Below are 22448 nucleotides of genomic sequence, written 5' to 3'. Positions count from 1 at the left end.
CCTAACACGTGTGAGGAACTGGGTTCGATCCTCAGCACCACATATAAATAAATAAAATAAAAGATACTACATCCATAGACAACTAAAACTACTTTGAAAAAAAAAAAAACATTCAGTAATACACATTTTTTCCTAGCATGAAACGAACAAAGTTTTCTTAAATGGCTTCTGCTATGAAAGATTATTTGAAGGATGGGGATATGACTCAGTGGTAGAGCACCTGCCTAGCATGCATGAGACCCAGGGTTTATTTTCCAGCACAGCAAAAAACCAAAAACAAACCAAAATGAGTCCCTTCCAAATTCCTATTTTAAAACCTAATCAATAACTTAAGGGTATTAAGAAGTGGAGCTTGGCAGGTAATTACATCATGAGGGCAAAACCCCTTATAAATATGAATGGGTTTAGGGGTCTTTAAGAGACATCACATTTATTAGCATCTTGATCTTATACTTCCCAACCTCATAACTGTGAGAAAGAAATTTTTATTGTTTATAAGCCATCCAGTCTATGGTATTTTGTTATAGCAGCCCAAACAGACTAAGCCAGTGCCACATAGAATTCATTTCCATAGAATAGTTTCACAATCATGATATCCTTCACCATCTAAACTCTGAAAACTCTGAGCCTGTCCAAGGTAGTGAGGGCTGTGCTTAAATAAAAAGCACATGAGTCCTACACTGCTACACTTACACTTTTAGACTTTCCTTTTCTGTCAACAAGGCTTTCATCAAGGATTCAACGGAGGTGACATGTTCTTGAAAATGTTTAAGGAGATAATACTGGCTTTCTTTCTTTTTCTTCAAAGCAGTAAGTGCCTGAAGCAGACTATCCAAGTGGTGTGCTGAATATCTTGTATTGTGGAGGGCCAAAGTACTTGCTTCTGTTTTGTTGAGACATTCAGATTGTTCTAGTGGTTCAATGGCAGCTTTCTTTGCTTCAAACCGATTATATAAGTCCTAAAGAACAAGCCAGACAAACCAGTAAACATATACATGCATTTACTCATTCATCCATTTTTTCTTTCCTTTCCTCTTTCTTTCAGATAACACAGCCTATTCCCAAGGTGATATTTCAAATATTTCATCTGTAAACAGAGAAACTAAAGCCACGATAGCTAAAAGAATTTTTTCACTACAGTCAAGATAAAATCTAGACCAAAGTTCACCTCTGGCTCAGCCTTTAGTATCAGTTATATGATCCCACTGTCTTAAAAGTTTCTGCAGTTTCTGCAGGAAAATTTATTTTCATAATTTACTTATAATAATATGTAATATTATCACCTGTCATATTATTATTAGTTACTACTACTACTAATATCATCTCTCATTCCTAGATACATATTTCCTATTATGGAAACTTGGTTAAGATTGTAGGGACCATTTATAGTTTCATTTTTAAAAATACATGGTCATGTACTGGATTTTTAGATTGCATAGCTACAAGTACATAAATACATTAACACGGCCTATAAACACAGCTGCCAGAACAAAGCAGGACCCGTGACTCTGATGGTTAGGAAAAATAAAAAGACTGTCAGAATCGGAAGACTACACATGACCACAAAAAGGAGGGATGACAAGTCAGAAAAATCCAAATTTTGTTACTGAATAAGTTTTCAGGAACTTTCTGAAAGAGAAAGAAGACGAGTGTTCATTAAACCTTTCCACTTGTTAAATGGAAAGATTTATACAACCTACTGATGAGGACATGATTATACAGTTACCAAATTCATCATCAGGCAGAGGTTAAATAAGACTTTTCACTCTGTACAAGAAGGTTTTTTGGTAATTAAAAGGTATTGTGCTCTGCTGGACGAGTGGTGCCATCCTGTGGTCAGTGTTTCTGTGTTTCTGTACCTCTATTTCTTTTAATTGTTCATTTCTCAGCAGAACATCCAATTCCAAAGGCTGATTTTGTAGCTCGTTGACTTTCTGCTCATCTTCAATGTTGTTCATGCTTTCTTGAACATGGAGAGGAAGTTGTTTTGACAAAACCATTTCTGCGGCTGAATTCTGAAAACATAAAAAGATTAATTGCCGAGAAGTCTACCTCCCAAAAGAATCATTTTTATTTTTCTTGATTAAAAAAATCATGATTTCTTCTATTGACTCAGATTAAAGACTTGTAAGGAAGTATATTTGGGCATTATCAAAGGTGATTTTTTTTTTCCCATACAATAAAGAATAGCTATGTTGGTACTTCCAAGAAAGTGAAACATTTTTACAAGATAGTGTAGGATCCTGTGTTGTTCCATTATATATCAAGGCATCATATATCATCTTTATTTGGGGGGTGGGTACTGGGGATTGAACCCAAGGGTGTTTAACCACTGAGCAACATCCCCAGCCCTTTTTATTGTGAGACGGGGCCGTACTAAATTACTTAGGGCCTCACTTAGTTGCTGAGGCCGGCTTTAAACTTATGATCCTCCTGTCTCAGCCTCTCAAGCTGCTGGGATTACAGGTGTGCATCCTGGCTCTGAGGTATAATACCTAGTCTTAAAGAAACAAAACAGGATGGACAAGTCAAAATTTCCCAAATTTATATTTGGTATTGACTATGATTCAGAGAACAGGTCAAAAACTAGGCACTCATTGTTACCCATCTGTACTTAAAATAAGTGGTTAAGTGAAGGAAACACCAGGATTTCATGATGTTAAGAATAAATGATATCTTAAGCCATATAGTAGTAAGAACTATAGCCTAGGAAAGGTGGCACAGTTTATATATGGGCTATATATGGACAGAGAGACAGAGAGAGAGATCAATCTTTTTTGAAATCTTTAAGAAGCTGCATATCTCAAAAGGACACAGACATCTCAGGACACTCACATTCATTTATCCACTCTTTCAATAAACATCGTTGAGAACTTATGTGTACCAGGTCCCAGGACAGTAATTTTTAAAGATTTATGTTATTTTGCTGAGATATTAGCTTTTATTTCCAGTTAACTTTATAAAAGAAAGACCTCTTAATTTTGCCATACACTTTGTCAGCAGAACCTTTGAGGAATTACATCTTAGAACAAAATGTGTCCATATCCCCCAAAAGGTGAAATTTTTGTCTTAAAACGACTCCCTGGACAGTAGTATGAGATGTTAGCAATAAGGGGAACTAGACGCTGGGGTTTCAGGGAACTGATTATATTATCTTTGAACTTTCCCAAAGCTATTTTAAAATTAAAAACCTATTTAAATTCGACAAATACTGCCTGGAGCTTCACCTGTTTTAACTGGTAAGAGCGTTCAGCTGTTCAGGCTTATTGGTTTTTGAAGTAACACTTGGCACAAGGCACTTTTTCAAAAAGGTTACGGATGATTAAAATGATGTGGCAAACTTCCTCCAGACTTAATGATTTAATTCACATGAACTTGGTCAAAGTCTACATGGAGGACGGCATCACCGCAGGAAAGGTCCAGGAGAGGAGAGAGGGGCCACATTGCAGGTTTCCAGGGGTGGGTTTGATCAGAGCCCCCTGTAAACCCACCTGGCACACGAGCATGAGCTACAGGCCCAGATACCAGGCAGCAGAAGAGCTAATTTACCAATTTTCAGTCACCTACTAAGAATTCAGAGCTCTCGTCTCTCTTACCTGCTGAACCAGTGCCTGAGGACTGCCGTCACACAGGGAAACACTAGCGACACTTGTAATGACTGCCTTCAGTGGTCAGAAAAAGTGTACTTAAACACCTGGAATCACCCCAAGACGCCATTCCTTTACCAAACCCAAGAGCCATCTTCTAGCCTGGCAGAAAAGCCAACAGAATCGCTCAAACGAACATTTCAAATTTAAAAGGCAACATTCCTTTGCTCATGACAGGGGGATCGGAATGCAGATGCCAGGACCTGATTGGCTACTGGAAAGTTCTCTCGTGACCAGTCATCCTTCGCTCAGTACCCTTTGCTGTATCTTACTTTGATTCTGGGAGCTTATTTGAAACATTTTATCTGAGGTTATACTTCAAGCAAATACAAAAGAGCAAAAATAACAGACACTCATTACTGAATACACAATGCAATACAATTTTCTGTATTAGAAAAATACCTTAAAGCCCAGCCCCATCCCTCTTCCTCTTTTCCTCTCCAGCACTAACCACTACTCTAGAGTCCACCTACCTGTCATTAGACTGTGACTACATGCAATAGAACTGGCACAGTAGTATTGTTTTTAATAGTTATGGAAATCAGAATCATGCATGTATTATTTTATATAGTTTGTTCTGCTCAACAGTGTATTTTGGAGATTTATCTGTGTTAACAGGTATAAATCTAATTTAGCTTTGTATCTGTCCCAGTGAATGAATGAATGTGACTTATTTATCTCTTAGACTACAATGGACGATAACATCATGTCCCTCTCTTCCTGTCACACCTAGTACTGATACACACTCTACACTCCTGTATGGTTCTTACACATGCATGTGAATTTCTTTAGGATATCTGCCCAGAACTCAAATTAACAGCCACAATACATGATCCATTTGATTCTCAATTGATTATTGATTTGCTCTCCAAAGTGAATTATGGTTTCTATTTCCATCAGTGTGAACAGTCAGGAGAGCAAGTAGGTAACAGCGTCACCACCCTCTCTCCCATTCAGAGGAATGGTCCCACACATGGCACCATTGTGACCACCAGGACCCAAAGTCCACCACTTGGAACCTGCCAACAGGGGGTCAGCGGGTCACACACTGGCTCTAAGGGACATGCTTCTTCCTTCTCTAAAACCTTCCAACATGAAGCAGTAAAACACGATCTAAGCATAAACCTTATGGCCATCAGAGACCAAAAAAAAAAAAAAAAAAAAAAAAAAAAGGGGGCAGATCAACAGACTCGGAGGCTGCTGATTTCTCTTCTGTAACTCTAATGTCTAACATGTCAAAGTGACCCATGAAGCACATGTGACTCAGTCATGCTCCTTCTCGGATCTCATCTCTGGCTCTCCACTACCCTCTACCTCCTGCACTCTGGCCAAGGAGCCCTCAATCAGCTTCTGAAACTCCTGCTTTCTCCCACCAATTCCTCTGTCAAGAAAGCTCCCCACACCCAGCCCAGAGCCCCGCTGTCTCCAGCTGACCCTTTTGGTCTCTGTTCAGGGGTTGCTTCCTGAGAGTAGTGCTCTCCATCCCTATTGTCCAGACCAGACTGCTTTGTTAAAGGCTAACCCCACACCGGGCTCCTTCTTTAAGTTCCCGTAATTAGACTCTCACTAGTGCAATTCACTGAGTAACGCATGTCTCCCCCATGAGACGAGAAGCTCTATGAGAACAGAGATAGCATCTATGTCTGAGTCCTCATTGCCTGTTCAATTTATTTTACTGAATGTATGCACAGATGAAATCAAGTCAGAGAAAAATGAGGACATTTTATTCAGTCTTCTATTTTTAATATTAATAATATGTGAGTTATAAAGCAGAATGGAAAGAAAATGAGGACCTGTCAATCTAGCAGATGTTGGCCAGACATCTGTCAGGATTGAGGGAAACACAAGAGTGGAGGTTTGAAAGAAATGAATACAGGTTGCCTCCTGGGTTCTCCTCCCAGCTCTGTTGGACTTTAAGTCCATTCTCTGAATACAAAGGTTAGGAAAGAAAATTTCTAAGGTCTCTTCAGCCCAAGATTTTAGGACCTTGGAGCACATTCTCAAATGCACATGGCTTAGAGATGGCAAGAACATGTACACAGCATAGGTTGCTTATCTTGTAAAAGAATAAATCTTGGAGTGTGAAAAATACCTCTAGAGTAAGAAGCAAGACTCAAATGCAGGCCAAAACAAGCAAAGGATGCTTTGAAGATGGAGCAGACACAAGACCCAGCTAGGTGCTCTGTTAGGTATAGTTATTGAGTTACCAGAAGAAACATCAGAAATAGACATCAGTTATCCCAGAACTGAAGAGCCTAACCTAGCACAGACTCCATGTCTGGCTCCTGCTCACTCACCCACTGGAAGCCTTGCACGTCTTGCCTACCTGGCCGGGTGATCACCTTAATTTCTAGGATTTATCTACAGATGCCTTCTTATACACCAAGTCATAAATGATCAGAAGTTTTCGAAAAGGACAAAAAACAATTCACAAATAATGAACAGCAATTACAACAATGATAAGGAAATTAAAGAAGTAATTACAGACAAATGGTTTTGGGTGCCTTTTTTTATTTTTATTCCCCAAAGCAATTATGTCGTATAGATTGCCGTTTGGGAAAAATGCAGCATGAAAGATCACTGAATACCAGTGAAATGGTAAGACTGCTTTATGATACTTTTGAAAATAAAAAAAAAAAAAATAGGGAACATAAGAATTTCAATGCGTTTACTCTTTATCACTTCCCTTTATGGACCCTAAAATTCCAGGAGATTAGACAGTGTTGACTTTTCAGCATATCCTAATAACATGTTACTTTACTTAACTTATATAGGAAGGAGGAAAAGAAAGGTAGTTCTGCCTATTCATTCTTAAAAACTCTTAGAAAATTAACTGAGTGCTGTGGCACCTGCTGTAATCCAAGCTACTTGGGAGGCTGAAGCAGAAGGATCACAAATTCAAGGCCAGCCTCAGCAACATAGTGAGACTTGTCTCAAAATAAAAAATAAAAAGGGCTGACAATATAGCTAAGTGGTAGAGTGTAAAGTATCCCTGGGTCCATTTCCCAGTATGTGGGGGTGGAACTCTTTATCAATTCACAGCTATAAAAATATGCTATGCTGTTGGAGCATCATCACCCAACCCTCAGAATTTTGTAATTTCTTTTGTCTCTAGACAGTCTTAATATTTCCAACATTAAAGAAACAGTCAAAAAAAGATCTAGATTTAATGTGTCTCCTAAACTTTATCTAACTGATATTATTAGCAATAAATTCAAATGCAGACATGGCAATTTTTGAAAAGTAAAATCATATATTCTATAAAAATTAATATTTAATAAAGAAAATAAAAACAACCTAAAATTCTTCTGAAGACTATTTTAAATTATCTGACAAAACATCCTAGATTTCAAAATCATGTGAGGTGAGCACAGATGGGATATACCTATTTTAATTATGTGACAATAACATACCTAAATTGATGATTGACATTTTAAGTCTGAACAGTAATATTTCACCACTAAAATCTGGATAGTTTTCTAAGGGCTCTTTTTACAAGTGAGCTTCATAAATAACCAGTAGGCTAAGGATTTAATTACAGGTCAACAGAACTAGAGCAAAACAGGTCTCCTTAAGTGCTTATAATCAATTCAGTGCTTATTTTCACTATTATAATAGCTTTATTTTAATCAGATTTAAAATTAAGTAAGTGGTTCTTTTATGTGCTTTACCTATTCATGATACTGAGGTGCCTGGGTCCTAATGCTGAGTTATAGCATTGTCACATTACACATGTATTTTATTTGTCTCTACATATATTTGATCTTTGATTTCTTTTGCTAGGTATTGTTATTGTTGTTCAGTCTTGAAATTGCTCTTGACCTTTCATAATCTTATACAAAGTTAAGCACTTTAATATTACATGATATAAGCACAGCTGACACTTACAGTAGAGAAAGCCCAGAATCAGAAAAATATTCATCCTACAGAAGAGTAAATATTGCTAGAGAATTAAAACTGATCTTCTTTATTAAGACTTATGAAAAGCATTTGAAGACTTAAATTCCTTCATCTGCCCTGAAAAAAAAAATCATCTAATAAAATCTCAAACTACAAAACCTTTTGTCATCCAAGATTAAGTAAACAGCTTAATAAATTAAGAAAACATCATTAGGTTATGATCTTTATATATTTTATATACTTATATGATCTTTATATACTTTTTAATAATCTCTAATGAATTCATATTGAGTTCATGGTTAAAATGGGTCTGGGAAGTTAGTTTAGAAGTTATTAGGCAACTAACCCCATTGGCAACCTTTTATGCTAGGTTTGTGTCCTGTCCAACTTATCCTATAGAAAGCACTCCTGCATTTTTCCTTTTTTACTTCATCTATTCCTCTTTAAATACCATTAAGGAAGTTTCTTCCCCATATACAACCTCAAGAGTCTGGCTCACGGATGCTTTACTCTGTAAGACTTACTTCCCTAAGAATATCTAATACAGTGGGATTTATAAAAAGGCTTTTCTCATGGCCAGAAAGTCCATTGGCAATTAACCTTTTTGACATATTTCTAGAAAATCTTATCTGGTTCCTTTAATCATTCGTGCATTTTTGTTCCAAGAAGACAATCAAAAGGCACGCCCTCTTCATTCCTGTTGATTACATGTTCCATAAAAAGCTGATGAGAGCTCATGCCTGACCAGCCTAACCTCCTGACTGTCCACTGTACCCTGGATGGAGAGAGACTGGGTGCCAAACACAGTTGACTGGGTGGCCCTCTCACTGCCTTTACCATGTTGATCTATAAGCTACAGGAAAGCACTTTAAGAATCATAGGAAAAAGCACCTATTTGGTTATTTAGAATAAAATCAAGAAAAATCCTTCTTCCTTCTGCCCCAAGAAAATTAGGAGTCTGAACGTAAATATTTTCACACTGAAAGATCGGACATTTAAGATCATATTTGTAGTATAGGGTTAACATATACAGAAAGAAAGGAACCTGTTCGTTTCTAACTGTATCTGGTTTCATTTATAAAATCAACCAAAAAGAAAGAAAAACTGAGCTGTTAGAGTCCACCCCTCCTCAGGAAATCGTTACAGCAAATGTTGTTTTCTTTTGCCGTTTCTAATTTGCCTTTGTGCTCTTGACCCAAGAAACTGCATCTGATTACCTATCTGTGAGAATAATATACCTAAATTGATGATTGACATTTTAACAGACTAAGCGGTAATATTTCACCACTAAAATCTGTATCATTTTCTAAGGGTTCTTTTTACAAGTGAGCTTCATAAATAACCAGTACGCTGAGGATTTAATTATGAAGTCAGAATGCTTGATTCACGACCCTCTTTTCAGAGCCTAACACCTCTTCTTTCTTAGACTTGTCCTGGAGAGTGTAATCACCAACACTTACCTTGTTTACTTCCCAGTCTTCCTCCAGCTCTTCCACTTCCAACCAGAGCTGAGTGGGCTCCGCCACTTCAGAAGTGGCCTGCTTCTGTCCGCCTGCCAGAGGAAACTTCTCATTCTTTTCTGTTGAGCTTTTTAATTTGAGAAGGCTATTGAGACGATCTTCAGTCTCCTGTTTAGCAGACTGAATTCTATTTTCCAAATCTTTTTGTTTACACGTAAGTGATTTTATATCATCTTTAATAATAATCTGTCCCACTGAAGATGTATTTTGCTTGATGGATTTTGCTAATGCTGAAATCTTCTTCAGTGTGTCATCTTGTAAACTGAGTCTACTCTCTAGTTCCTGTAAGTGGAGAAAAGATTATTATAAAAAGCATCTCCATTGAATTGTCAGAAGAGCTGGATTCTGTAAATCACAGTACTACATTAGCAGAAATCATATGTTTAAAAACTCAATCAATGCAGACCACAAAGAAGAAACTCCAGGCAAGATGTAAGCCAATATAGTATCAAAACAGATTTTATAAGAAACTAGGAGATTTCAACAAGTAATGCAACAAATGTTTTCAGCACCGTATATAAAAAATGGGAGGTAGTCAACAGATATCTGTTGAATATTCATGTTTTGTTTAAGATCATTTTTCTACAAGTCAAAACACTAAAGAATAAGTGCCTGCTATGTGCAAAGTATTAAAAAGAAGAAAAGAGCCATGTGCCCAAATGAACGTAATTCTAATATTTAAAATTCAAAGATTTGGGGGAGATAAAAAATCAAAATATCAGGTGTACCCTCTTAAATACAGTAGGAATTCAATCAATAATCACTACATGCATGAATAAATGAGGCTAATTTGAAAACTCCAGACAGAAGAACTTGAATTACTATATTAGCTATTGATATTACTGTTGAAATGGAATATGCTTTATAGTTACTGTATGGACCATGCAGGATTTATTAGTCACTAATCTAAAGGGCAATAAGTATTCTTTCATTCATTTAATAGTCAAGTACCAGGATAGGTTTGAAGTTCCACAAATGAATAAAAGAGTCCCTTCAAGTTCATACAGTCTACTGGTACAGACAGGTCATGGGTAGAATTATCTCCAAAGGCCACTGAGTCAGGGTATGCTTCAACTTAAATTACAAATGGATTTGGCTACTAAGGAAGAATGTTCCCATTTTTTTTCTGATTTTTCAGAACTTTAACTATCCAAGAGTCATTTAAATAGCACTTAAATTTCTGATCAAAAACATTGATTAGTCAAGCTGTAATGAATATTGATTTTTTTCTATTGATTTCTATTGCATCTGGACATTGTTTAATACCTGCAGTTTCTGCAATTTGTCCTCAATTGCTATTTGATCCACTGGCAAATCAGAAAAGTTAACTAATTCCTTGGAGAAATTGTCCAACGTGGTATTCAGTTCTTTGATGCAAACCTGGTATGAGTGGTGTTCTTCAACATGACCCTCCAGTTTTTGTACAGAATCCTAAAAATAAAAAACATTGACAAATTATAAGTTAATTCTTTCTGAATTTTTCACTTAGGAAATAATTACACAATTTGTAAATACTTGTTCTGGAAGGTATCATCTTGAAATAGGAAGGTGCATGGCCAGGCACAGTGGCACGTGCCTGTAATCCCAGCAACTTGGAAGGCTGAGGCAGAAGGATTGCAAGTTCAAGTCTAGCCTGGCAACTAAGCAAGAATCTGTCTCAAAATACAAAATAAAAAGGGCTAGAGATGTAGCTCAGTGATGGAGCACCCCTGGATTTAATCACCAGTACCACAACAGAACAAAACAAAGCAACAAAAAGCAGAAATATATCCACAACTTATCCAGAGTCCCTAAGTAAAGATCTCAGTGTCTGAAATACTTTATTGTAAAATCTCCATCTTCCCCCAAAAATGACTCAATAAAAGCTTTTGTTGTTCTCATGCTTTCTTGCCCTCATTTCCTTCCAGCAGGCTTTTTTTTTTTTTTTTTTTTTTTTTTGGCAAGAGACTTACAAAAAGAAATGACTGTAAATTATATCCTTAAATCACAAATATCCATAATAAATCTGGTGCCTTAATGATCTGTTGCTTTAAAACCAAGAATTCACACTTGGAAATGAGCCTGTATGAGATCAACCTCACCCCATGTACCTCTCCTAAGACTCAAACTCAATTCTTGTGTTGGAAAAAAGTAATTCTAACCGAAGAGCAAAACCATCTTCAGGTTCTCTCCATGGGATAAGAAAATAAGATAAACACACCTGATCAGAAAAGCAGCTAGTATTAAATGAAATGATATATAGCCAAGCAGGTACACCTTAACCCCTGCCCAACTCCTAATATCTGGACAGGCAAGATTTCTTACCCAAGTAATCCTTACTCTGAACCCAGCTTTCAGTGTGCAAAGAATTACAAATGGTTCCGTTAAAAGAATATATTTCCTCTTGACAAGCTGAAGATTAACCTCAACTCTTTTCCTGCAGATAAGGTGTAAAGATCCAAGGGAGGGGCACTGATAAGAAGGTGGGTACGAAATAAATGAAATATTACAATGGATAGATGAACAGGTGGGTGGATGGATGGATAATGAAGAGACTGTCCTTTTTGTAGAGATGCCTAGAATCTTAAACTATTCAATCCCCAGAGAAGCAAAGTTCAATGAAAGGAAATAGTACCATCAGGGGCATGGCTTTGGGGTATATATTTTGTATCTGGAGAGTGTAGTGTATGTGTGTGTGTGTGTGTGTGTGTGTCTCTCTCTCTCTCTCTCTCTCTCTCTCTCCTTCCTGATTACCATGCCACATTCTTCTGCCATGATGTTCAGCCTCACCCCAATCCCTGAGGAATGGAGCCAGCCTTCTGTGGACTAAGACCTCTGAAACCGTGAGCCCTCAAATAAACCTTTCCTCCTCTAAAGTTGTTCTGGTCATCAGCAGCAGAAAAAGATGACTAAAACATCATGGTAAAACGATAAATTAAACTTTAAAAGCTTTAGGTTTACCAAAAGAATGATAGCCAAGAAAAGAGTCCCAGATATGAATTTGGAGTAATATAATGGTTGCAGCAATCATTAAAAATTGTGTTTGTTAAAGAATAAACTTGACCTGCAGTTGTTGAAGAAGACTCTCGTGTAGATGTTTTATTTCCAGCCAAGGCTCCTCACTGAAGCTGGGATTTTTAGTGCACTCCAAGAGGTAATTTCCTTGAGATTTTAACTCCTTTAGCAAGGATGTCAAATCTTGTGCTTTCTGGAGGAATTTCTTATAAATTTTTAACTGGGCTTTCTTCTCCAGCAGACCGTGTTGAAGGGCAAAGCCTGCTTCTTGCTTCTTCTTTAGTTCTGTGAGCATTAATCTCAGATCCTCCTTACTTTGCAAATACTTTTCTCCTTCTAGCAGAAGCTTTTCTTGATGGCTAAATTTTGCCAAATATTTTATAAATGAAATGATAGCAAAATGGAAGGGCATTTTGCATACAATAATTGAACACACATTATAATAAACAATACTAATAATAAATAATAGTAATACACATTATTTCCAGAGACTCCTTGGGCACTATAATATTCTAAATGGCACTAAATTTAGCTTGGAAATCAAGACAGAAATTATTTGAATATCTAAAATATAAATTTTTTGTTACATAGTTTGATCAGAGAATATTTAATACTTTAAATTTCAAACTAGTCCCAGTGGTTTTGTTATACTCAAATGTAATTCTCATATTTCTTACAAAAGTAAAATAAACATTCAGTATGTTAACCAATTAACTGAATTATGCTTTCTATAACTTAAATTTAGTTGTGATTTGATGGTCTTCTTAAAAAAACATAAGCCTCATATTTCTAAACATGAAAGATACCATTTAATAAAGACCTAGTAGGAAATAAGTATTTTCTCCAGAAATAGGTCTACAGGATTCAGCCAACATTTATCAATGTTTCCACTTTAAGAATTTCTTAGAAAAAAAATATTTGAAAGCATCAATTACTGTGCAGTGAGGCCATGCAGGTGCTGAGGCTGCCTGAGGGGAGAGGGTGAGTAGAGAAGTAAGGTTGAAGGTGGAATGAGAGGTGACATGACTTTGTTGGGAAGAACCCCCAGGATGACGCACCAGCCACACCAAACACTGCCTGAGCTACACAAGAGCAGTTTCCTATCTGACCTAGAGAACTATTTCTCTTGCCTGGGACACCACTGACTTTCTCTCCAGTAGATATTATATCCAAACCCAGGCACCAGACAAAACATACTTATTATGGCTTCTCTGAGCAATGAGGAAAAAACACAAGCAGGGACAGTACTTGCCCCCTTTACCTTAGGTATGTGCTGGCCAGATGGAGTGTGCTGTCCCACTGGCTGCTGATATCAGCAAGGGTCTCCTGTGCCAATGGGGCCTCGCTGCTCTCAGCCTGTCTCATAATGGTCTGTATTTTGGCGTCCCCTTCAGGCTTTAGTAAAATGATTTCCTGAAATACATTTAAAAAAACTTTATAATTTCATTCAGATTACTTAGGGATTTTACATAGGATATCTTTTTATTTGTAAGCTTCGTACTAAGATTCTAACTGCAGAGTACATTTCAAAATAACCCTTTAATTTCCATATATACCCCAAACACAAAGACCTCCCCTTCACATTACACAGAGTTAGTTCTCAATAAACATTTGTCAGTTTGAGCTGATCAGGATCAGGAGGTAAGTTCCTGTCTACCTCCGGATTTTCAACTACCTTCTTAATTTCACATGCTAAAAAAAAAAAAAAAAAAAAAAAAAAAAAAAACAACCTGGGTAAATCCTTCTTCCTATTTAGTCGTAAGTAAATATGGAAATTTATATATGGAAAGTTGGGGTAGCAAACTAAACAAGACCTTCTTACACATCCCAGAATAGATTTAGGGCTTCCCATAGGAAAACACAATGTTCCTCAGTGTCAACTCTTATTTCTCCACCATGACAAGAAATTTGTATCCTCTGTTCTCATTCCCTCTTTTCCCTCACAATTCAGTTTTTTCCCTCTTGTAAAATCTACTTGAGATTTGTCACCTCAGAAAACTTCCAGACATAATCCCAAATGATGCTGAATACTAAGTCTCACCAACCCTTCCAGCTCCACTCTTCCTGAACATTTCTTCCTCTGAAAATACTTCAGTTAAGATGAGTCCAATAAGTATATATGCTTCTGTGCCCTGCTTTTATTTTTTTTATTTTGAGACTGGGGCTCACAAGTTGCCCAGGCTGGCCTTGAACTTGTGATCCTGGTACCTTGGTCCTCTGAGTCACTAGAGATTACAGGCATGCAACACCACGACTGGCTTGTGCTCTATATTTTATAAACTAGCAATATTCACTGAATCACCCCTTGGAGAGAAAGAGGACTCCAGAGAGCATGAGATTTCTTGCCCTCTACCCCCACTGAGTATCTAGCAAGCCCTGTGTGAGCATACAAATCCACCCCAAGAAACACTCCTCTCCATCCTGCACTTGACATTGCAAATGCCTCTGCTACACAGACACCTATTCCTTTTTGTATCCTAGCATTTGCTGTGGCTCTGATCTATTGTCTTTATGTCAATTCTTCTGTATGCAGTGAAGATGGACAATAATTGGGCACTGCCCTCTCAAAGAGAGGATATTCTTTCTCTCTTTCATGGGCATTAAAATAATTTTAGATACATCATAACCCTTCTCTTTGGTAAGTTCGGTGATTTGAATTTCTTCAACCATTCCACAGTGATCCTATTAAGAAACAAATCTTTGCAGTTTTTCCTCTAAATCTTTTCAAAATTAGAGTTCACTCTGACCTCTCAAATTTAGTTTCCAGTTATACCTTTATTTTTTGGATTCTTTCCTCGAGTGGCATTTTGCCTTCAGATGAGTTCAAAGCCATAAGAGACTCTTTAATCTCTTTTATCCAATGAATTACATCATGTTCAAGATCATTAAAGCTCTGGTCCTCGGCAGGTGGCAACTTATCCTCTTCTTCAATTTCATGTAATTGTCTCAATAATGTCTGGTATCTATCAATCAAGCATGTTGATTCATTTATTATTTCTTCTTCTTCAGTAAGACCATGTTCCTTCAAAGAGTTGTTCAACTGGACCACAGACTCAAATTGTTCCCTGTAATTTCCAAATTAACATTGAAAGTTGATAGGAGTCACTCTATACAGTGGAAGAAATCATATTCCCAAGTAAAGTATTTCATATAAGATCATGATACCTCTTTTTAGCTAACGCTTGACAAAATAGTTCCGTTTTCTCTCCTGATTCTTCCATTTCTTTCCATTTCTCTTCTTGATTAGTCAACCACTTACTCAGACTTCTGCAATCATTCTGCAGTCTAAAAGAATATTACAAAGGTTAGAATATAAAATAAGCAAAAAGTGTTTATGCTGAAGAGTACAGCATGAATCTGTCAGTCAACCAAATTTTTACTATCAGTTTTATTTTTTGAGAAAACCTGTAATATATAAAACCTGAATATCTGCCTATATTATAATGAAATTCATTAAAGTAATGAACCATACAAATGTATATAAATAACAGGAAAAAAATAGAAAATATGTTTGGACCACATCCTGAACCTTTGCCATTAGTTAATTTGAAGAATCTCCCAAACCTTTATATTTCTAGCACCAAACCTGAATTTAAAAGTCTAGTCAGGGCAGTGCATGCTTGTAACTCCAACTACTTGAGAGGCAGAAGCAGGAAGATCAAATATTGGACAATGTAGCAAGATCCTACCTTAAAATCAAAAATAAGAAGGGCTGGGGGTCTAGCTCAGTGGTAGAGTACCCTTACTTTAATCTCCAGTACTAAATTAATTAATTAGTTAATGAATTTAAAATATGAAGTACAGTCCAGGGCTAGGTGCATAACAGCGGTATGGCACTTTCCCTACCATGCAGGAGACCCCAAGTCCAATACCTAGTCACACACACACATTGAGAAAGAGCACACTAAAAATCACTATAAAAATATCCCTTGAAAATGTTATTTAGATATCACCTTTACTTCCTACCTGAGTAGCTGCTCCAGGTAATTATCGAGTTCCTTTGCTTGGGCCTCGCATATGGACTCCATTTTTTCTAATTCAACTTCCTGATTCATAAGCCAACTGTTAAGCTGCTTAACATGGGCTTTTGGCAGGTGCTTCTTCACATGCTGCAGTACAGTTTCCACCTGCTGTATTTTACCGCTTCTTCCTTCAAGAGTCAAGAAATCCTTAGGAAAGACAAAAAGTCAGTTATGGTCTAAAGGTAGTCACCATGACACTTTTCCAAACCAGTACACAGATGTTGCCATTACCCAGTTAACATTCTTACAGAGGGAAGGTAATGAAGGTGTGGCTAACTCCAATGGCGAGTGATCTGTGGTAGTCCTGGATGTGTGTACACATTTGCACTTGCCTCTGACTTTCTGGACACCACATCAAGCACAGCAATGCAAAGTCACCATGAAGGTCCCTCAGAGCAAGGCCAGGAAAGCTACAGTCTCCTATCCTGGCTCTGCTCAACTCTTCCTAAATATGTGCTTCCTTCTGGCATCAACATATAAAAGTAAACACTATTTTCCATTTACCCTTGCCCACACCAGAATTCCTCCCCTCCCCCCGCCCCTTTGTGTTTCAAAGGTTTGGGTGTGAATCATCGAGGTCAATGAAATGGGCAAAATTAAAGGCAAGGGGGAAAAGGTGGCCCACTAAAAAAACAAGAAAGGTGATTCTATTAATAAGGAACAGTACCACCACAGCAATAAATTAAACAAAATATTTAGTGCCATCAATAAGCTTGAGAACATGACTTGCCATCAAAATATGGAAGTACTAGATAATCTACCCCAAATGATCAAGATTTAAGAGTGCCAATGGTATCTTATAAGTTCTGTACACTCCACCTTTTATTTTGGATTGTGCTCTGTCCAGAAGTACAATTTTTAACAGAAATATGAAAATAATTAAATCATCATCTTTTTCAAGGAAAAAGATATTGTAGTCCCAATTACGTAAAGTCTTTACCTTTGATCACACAATTTTAACACAAATGAATTAACTAAAATAGCATCACAGAATAAGCATGAAAGTAGAACTTATTTAAGCCACTTGCACACTTAACTCAGTAAATACAGAGTTCCAAAATATTTGGAAAAAAGCCTGGTTACTTGGAAATACCATCTATTATATTAAAAAAATTAGTCAAAGTAATTATTATCTACTTAAATACATTTTCTTGCTGCCAATATTTTGGTCATGATAGATTGATTAAATGGATATACACATGTGTATCTTACAGAAAGTACTTGCAGCTTTTGTTCCAGACTCTTTTTTGTTTCTGATGATTCGAAGCACTCTTCGAGGCTTGCTTTAAGGTTGCTGAACCAGTCATTGAAGTTCTTGCATTGATCTGCAGGAAGCAGGGGAAAAAAGTTCTACGCATTCCAGCAGAATTCCACACACGTTGTTATGTAAGAGGTTTTATAACCTGCTTCCCGCACCATCCTCTAAGTGGTTTTACACCCTGAAATTCAATTATGAGGTCTAATAAAGTCTACAAAGTAATGTGGTATACTTTCTACACCAAATCTCTCTCTCTCTCTCTCTTTTTCTCCCCCCCATTTCTTTCTTTCTTTTGGGGTAAGGGGGGGGGGCACTGCAGATTTAACCCAGGGCACTTTACCAAGAAGCTACATCCCTAGTCCTTTTTATTTTTATTTTGAGACAAGGCCTCACTAAGTTGCTAAGGCTAGTCTCAAATATGCAATAGTCCTGTCTCAGCCTCCCAAGTCACTGGGATTACAGGTGTGTGCCACCACACCCGGCCACACCAAATCTCCTTTCAAAGACACTTGCAGAGACACATCACAAGCAGATTCCCAGACTCACTGAGCACAGTGAGCAGGTCAAACTTGACCTTAAAATTAAGATTTGGGGCTTGAAAGAAAAAGATGTTATTTAATGCCAGGAATTAATCAGGAAGTATTTTCCCCCAAAGGTTTTATCCAAATATTATTCCTTTAAATACAGTCTAAGAAAACTATTTATGTTGGGCTTAGATTAGTTTTCGTGTCCACAGTACAGTCTTCATACTTCAGGTAAAAGGAACATCACACTCACCATTCAATAATGTAGAAAAGTGATCTTGCAAAACACTTTTTTTGGTATTAAATAAATCACTGACACTTTCATATTGCTTTTTCAATTCAGAGAGTTCAGGGGTAAGACAACCTATTTGATGCTCAAGAACCATCATGTTGTGCTTCTGCTGTAGAATTTGTTGTTGTATCTCCTACAGACATAGACAAACAACCAATCACCATCAAATCCTAAAACAGGCTCAAATCACAGGTGACATCTCAGTCGTATTGCAAATGTCTAGAAGATTTCTATCAAATGGATTTGCTTTCTCTTTGCTAGCAGGTGTATAATACATTGCAATTTAATATTAAAAAAATTACTGTCAACAAAGCAATCTAAAGGCAAAAGTGCTAAATACACAGAAACTGGATTTCTGGCTCCCCCATCCCCACCCTCATCCAGGACTTCCATTTCTCTCTGTTTTTATTAAACAAAAAAGGTCAAGACCATGAAAAGTGTGAGAACAGGTCTGCAGATCAGAAGATGAGCAGCTGGGCAGCACCTCGAGTTTAGTGAAGATCTCCAAGCTGTCCGAAGGAGACAGGGCTTTCAAGAGGGACTCCGTCATCCCGATCTGGGTCTTGGCTTGGTCGAGATCCTCCCTCAGCTCAGCTGTGCTGCCACTGAGGTCCAAGCAGTTGAACTCTCCTGCTATATACTTTCTAACATGTTCCATCTTGTTTAAAATAGAGCGCTCCATGACCTGCAATCAGGCAACACGAAGATCTGTGATGGATCTTAGTGAACTAGACCGCAAGGCAACAGCACTGCTAGGAACTAACAAGACTGCTTCATCTCAACATGAAAACCAATTCTTCTCACTGCTCTATATCACCAATACAATGATAGGAATATTGCCTTGGAAAAAATAAAGAATAACATAGAAAAACTGAAATTAGCATTGTGACTTTTTTCTAAGAAATTAATTGGAATCCTTCCCTCAAGATAAGTTTTATCTAATATAGCAACTGAAGTGATATCTCCAGGCACTTATGAGATAAAACATATAAAAACATACAGATAAGATTAAATACACAGAAAAAAATTAGACAGCACTGATTGTTTTTTATGTACCCAGCATCAAGGGAAGCACTTCAAGTGCAAAATACGGGCCTAAGAAGGTTGTAGCTCAGCAGTATGGAGCTTGCCTACCATATGTGAGGCGCTGGGTTCAATCCTCAGCACCATATAAAAATAAATAAATAAAATAAAAGTATTATATCCATCTACGACTAAAAAAAAAAAAAAATTTTTTTTTAAATAACTTGCCCAATACAAAGCTAGTAGTAGGTGATACAGCCCAGATGTTACCTACAAAGTACCTCCCAAGTTCTTATTTAACCACTGTGCACCCTGATCCAAATAAAATTGAGACAAATATGTTCATAAAACTGAAAAATCACACTTGAAGCAATCTCCCTTTTTCTCCATCTAGCAATTAATAAATCTAGGATCATTTGAATCATATTCTCTTTCCTGTGCCCAAGACATTCACAGAAAACCATTGTCACTTTACATGGAAACACAGCCACCATTTACAGGTCATGCAATAGACCTGTAAATGAGTGAAAAGAAGAACAGAAGAGTGCAAAAATACAATAGTCTTCATGCTCATCATGGAACAAACATAATTATCTATGCCAACTACAAAATTTGGTTGGACTTAACATAGAAATCAAATAAATGATTCTAATTTTATTTTATGTTTAAGATTTAGAAAGTTTGGTTTATGAACACTATTTAGAGGCTTTGGAGAATATTTTGAGAATTTTAAGTAGAAATTCTCTTACCTGCAATTCAAGTGGTTTTTCATTACTTTGAAGCAGAAACTGTATTTCAGCCACTCTTCTAGAAAATTCTGAAGTTTGCTGTTCATGGACTTGTAACTCTTCCTGAAACACAAAATTTTAAAGGAAAATATCTTCTTATTTCATTAATGATTTTCTGGCAGCCATGATTAATTACTATTGCTGATAGAAACTGAGAGTGCCTCTGAATTTTCCCTATCACATCTTTTTTTTTTTTTTTTTTGACAGAGTCCTACAAACTGAAGTGCCTTTACAGGTCAGACAAATGCTGTCACGGAGTGGAGCATTCGATTTTTAAGGAAATAAAGAGAGGAAAGGCATATGTCACAAAAATGCATGGACTACCTAAAAATATTACAAACTTTTTAGATGTGCATGCTCGGGGTGGGAATGATTTGCCCAGACTTGCAAGTATGATCTTGGCGGGTTTGGGCCCATGGGCTGGCAGTGTATATTCCTTAACTTCAGATTTTTAAAACAACCTATAATTTAAAACAAATTTAAAGTATTCTTAGAGCTGATTGATTTATACTTAAAAGAATCATAGTTGTAATTCATAATATATCCAGGAAACCAAAAATCATCACACATTTTAAAAATGTTTTCCACATGTATAAAAATAGATGTGAATTAAAAAGTGAATAAAATAGCAAGAATTAGGGATAAAATGAGATTTGAAGCATTATCTTCATGCTCACTTACAGTTTTATATTACATAGATCCACATAAAACTGCCAACCTTTGTTTTTTCACCTGACAAGATGATGATTTTATACGGTAAAACCCAATAATATATAAACAAATAAGCAATTCAAATTCTTCTCAGAGTTAAAAGAGACAACTTTCCAAACACCAAAGTCTGAGATTACTGTTTAAAAAACAGCTTTTTTAAAGCTCTGTAAAAACGTTGACACTCATTCTTTTGTTTTTTAATACTCTTTTTGAGGGACTGTTTAATTTAAATAAATGTCTGTAATCATGGTCTAGATCAGGGGTTAACAAACTACAGTCTCAGAGTTCAGAGCCTCTTGTGTAAATATTTATTGCAAACCAGTTACTTCCAAGGATTTTTGTATTGTCTATCAGTTTGATGTTATATCAGCAGGGATCAGCAGTTGCAAAGACAGTGATCCATAAGTCTAAAATATTTACTACATGGCTCTGTAAGAAAAGGTTTGCCCACCCCTGGGGTATACACTACCCTTTCCTGGGAATAATAACACATTTTGCTAGAACTTCTGTAAGGAGTTCATAACCTTTTTTTTAGCTATATAACCCTTTGGCAATTTGTGAAATCTATGGGTCCTCTTCATAATAATAATTGAAAAATAAAACATAATAAAATTATATAAGATTACAAATGAAAATAATTACATTGGGTTATAGATATCAAAATATTAAAAATTATGTGTGATGTATATTACTTCATGTTTCTCTATTAATACCTTAAATGACAAGATCCAAGCAGTTCCTTGCTTTCAAACTAAAAGGGTACAGATGGAACAACAACCAGATAATGATCCCCAAATATCTGATTTTTTTTTTTATTTCTAATTGTTTTTCTTTTGTACCTTTTTTTTTAATTTGTGATTTTCTTGATAATGAAGTCACATATGATGTTCATTCTATCATGTATGTTGCCTATATTCATCATTGAAACAAATGCTTTAGTAAACCAGATATTTGTGAAAATAGAGATGCGATCTTTTGCCATCTAAGATCATTTTATCCCTGAACCCCCTCAGTGTCTGTGAACCCCGAATTAATAGTGCTCTCCAACATCTTCCTGGATGTCACAAAGGAATGGATAGAGTTCAGGTCCCTCACAAGGAATAAACAAAAGAGATAAAATATTTCTTTGTGATTTTTCTATCCTGATCCAAGAAAGCAAATTCGGTATTACAATGTCAACTGTGTACAAACAAAACATCTATTTTATCTCTGTTGATTTACCTTCAGCCTTTCTGTGTCCTCTTCAGTCAGTTGTGAGTCCTTTTCTTGAAGGATATTTTCAGTCCACTCGTCAATGACACTTTTCAAATTTAAAAGTTTGTCCCATAAAGCCAGAGCTCGACCAAGATTTTCATAGTAGTCTTCTGTCTTCTCATTTATCTATAATAATTTAAAAGCAGAAGTAACACATGAAGTAGTGAAAAGCATAAAAACCACTGTTTCAGTCAAATGCATGTTCTAAAATAAAATTTGAGTTTATTATTACTGAAGAAATAATGTTTTATGATCAATGAAAATATTCTTTAATCTATCCTATAGTTCTTTCTCTAAAAAAAATCTTTGTGTTCATTTGCTATATATTATAGCAACTGAAAGCAATGGTCTTCCTGATTTCTAAACCACAATTTTTTAAAAATAGGCTTTTTAAAAGTAAACAGAAATATAACACAGAAAAATCCTTAGTTTGTAATTCATAAAAATATCATTACTACTCAACCAAAAGTGTATTAGGTATACAGATAAACATCAATATCCTGCACAAATGGATA

General features: G+C 36.4%; 1 protein-coding gene across 4 annotated transcripts in view; it reads right to left on the bottom strand.

Annotated features, from left to right (window-relative positions):
- The window catches only part of Syne2 (spectrin repeat containing nuclear envelope protein 2), a 319905-nt gene that overhangs the window by 150763 nt on the left and 146694 nt on the right, over positions 1-22448 (bottom strand). For all 4 annotated transcript variants that reach the window (XM_047541762.1, XM_047541761.1, XM_047541763.1 and 1 more), the window contains exons 34-47: positions 21901-22059; positions 19930-20031; positions 18642-18842; positions 18119-18290; positions 17296-17408; positions 16028-16230; positions 15227-15346; positions 14835-15126; positions 13323-13474; positions 12111-12420; positions 10334-10498; positions 9008-9349; positions 1860-2015; positions 694-959 (exon numbers count right to left, since the gene is read on the bottom strand). In XM_047541762.1, the coding sequence (XP_047397718.1) occupies positions 694-959; positions 1860-2015; positions 9008-9349; positions 10334-10498; positions 12111-12420; positions 13323-13474; positions 14835-15126; positions 15227-15346; positions 16028-16230; positions 17296-17408; positions 18119-18290; positions 18642-18842; positions 19930-20031; positions 21901-22059 (2753 nt within the window). The remainder of the gene's footprint in view (positions 1-693; positions 960-1859; positions 2016-9007; positions 9350-10333; positions 10499-12110; positions 12421-13322; positions 13475-14834; positions 15127-15226; positions 15347-16027; positions 16231-17295; positions 17409-18118; positions 18291-18641; positions 18843-19929; positions 20032-21900; positions 22060-22448) is intronic.

Source organism: Sciurus carolinensis, chromosome 2, assembly GCF_902686445.1.
Source record: "Sciurus carolinensis chromosome 2, mSciCar1.2, whole genome shotgun sequence".
In the NCBI taxonomy this organism is placed as follows: Eukaryota; Metazoa; Chordata; class Mammalia; order Rodentia; family Sciuridae; genus Sciurus; species Sciurus carolinensis.
The sequence above is the reverse complement of the archived record's forward strand: the minus strand, read 5'-3'. Positions and strand labels throughout refer to the sequence as shown.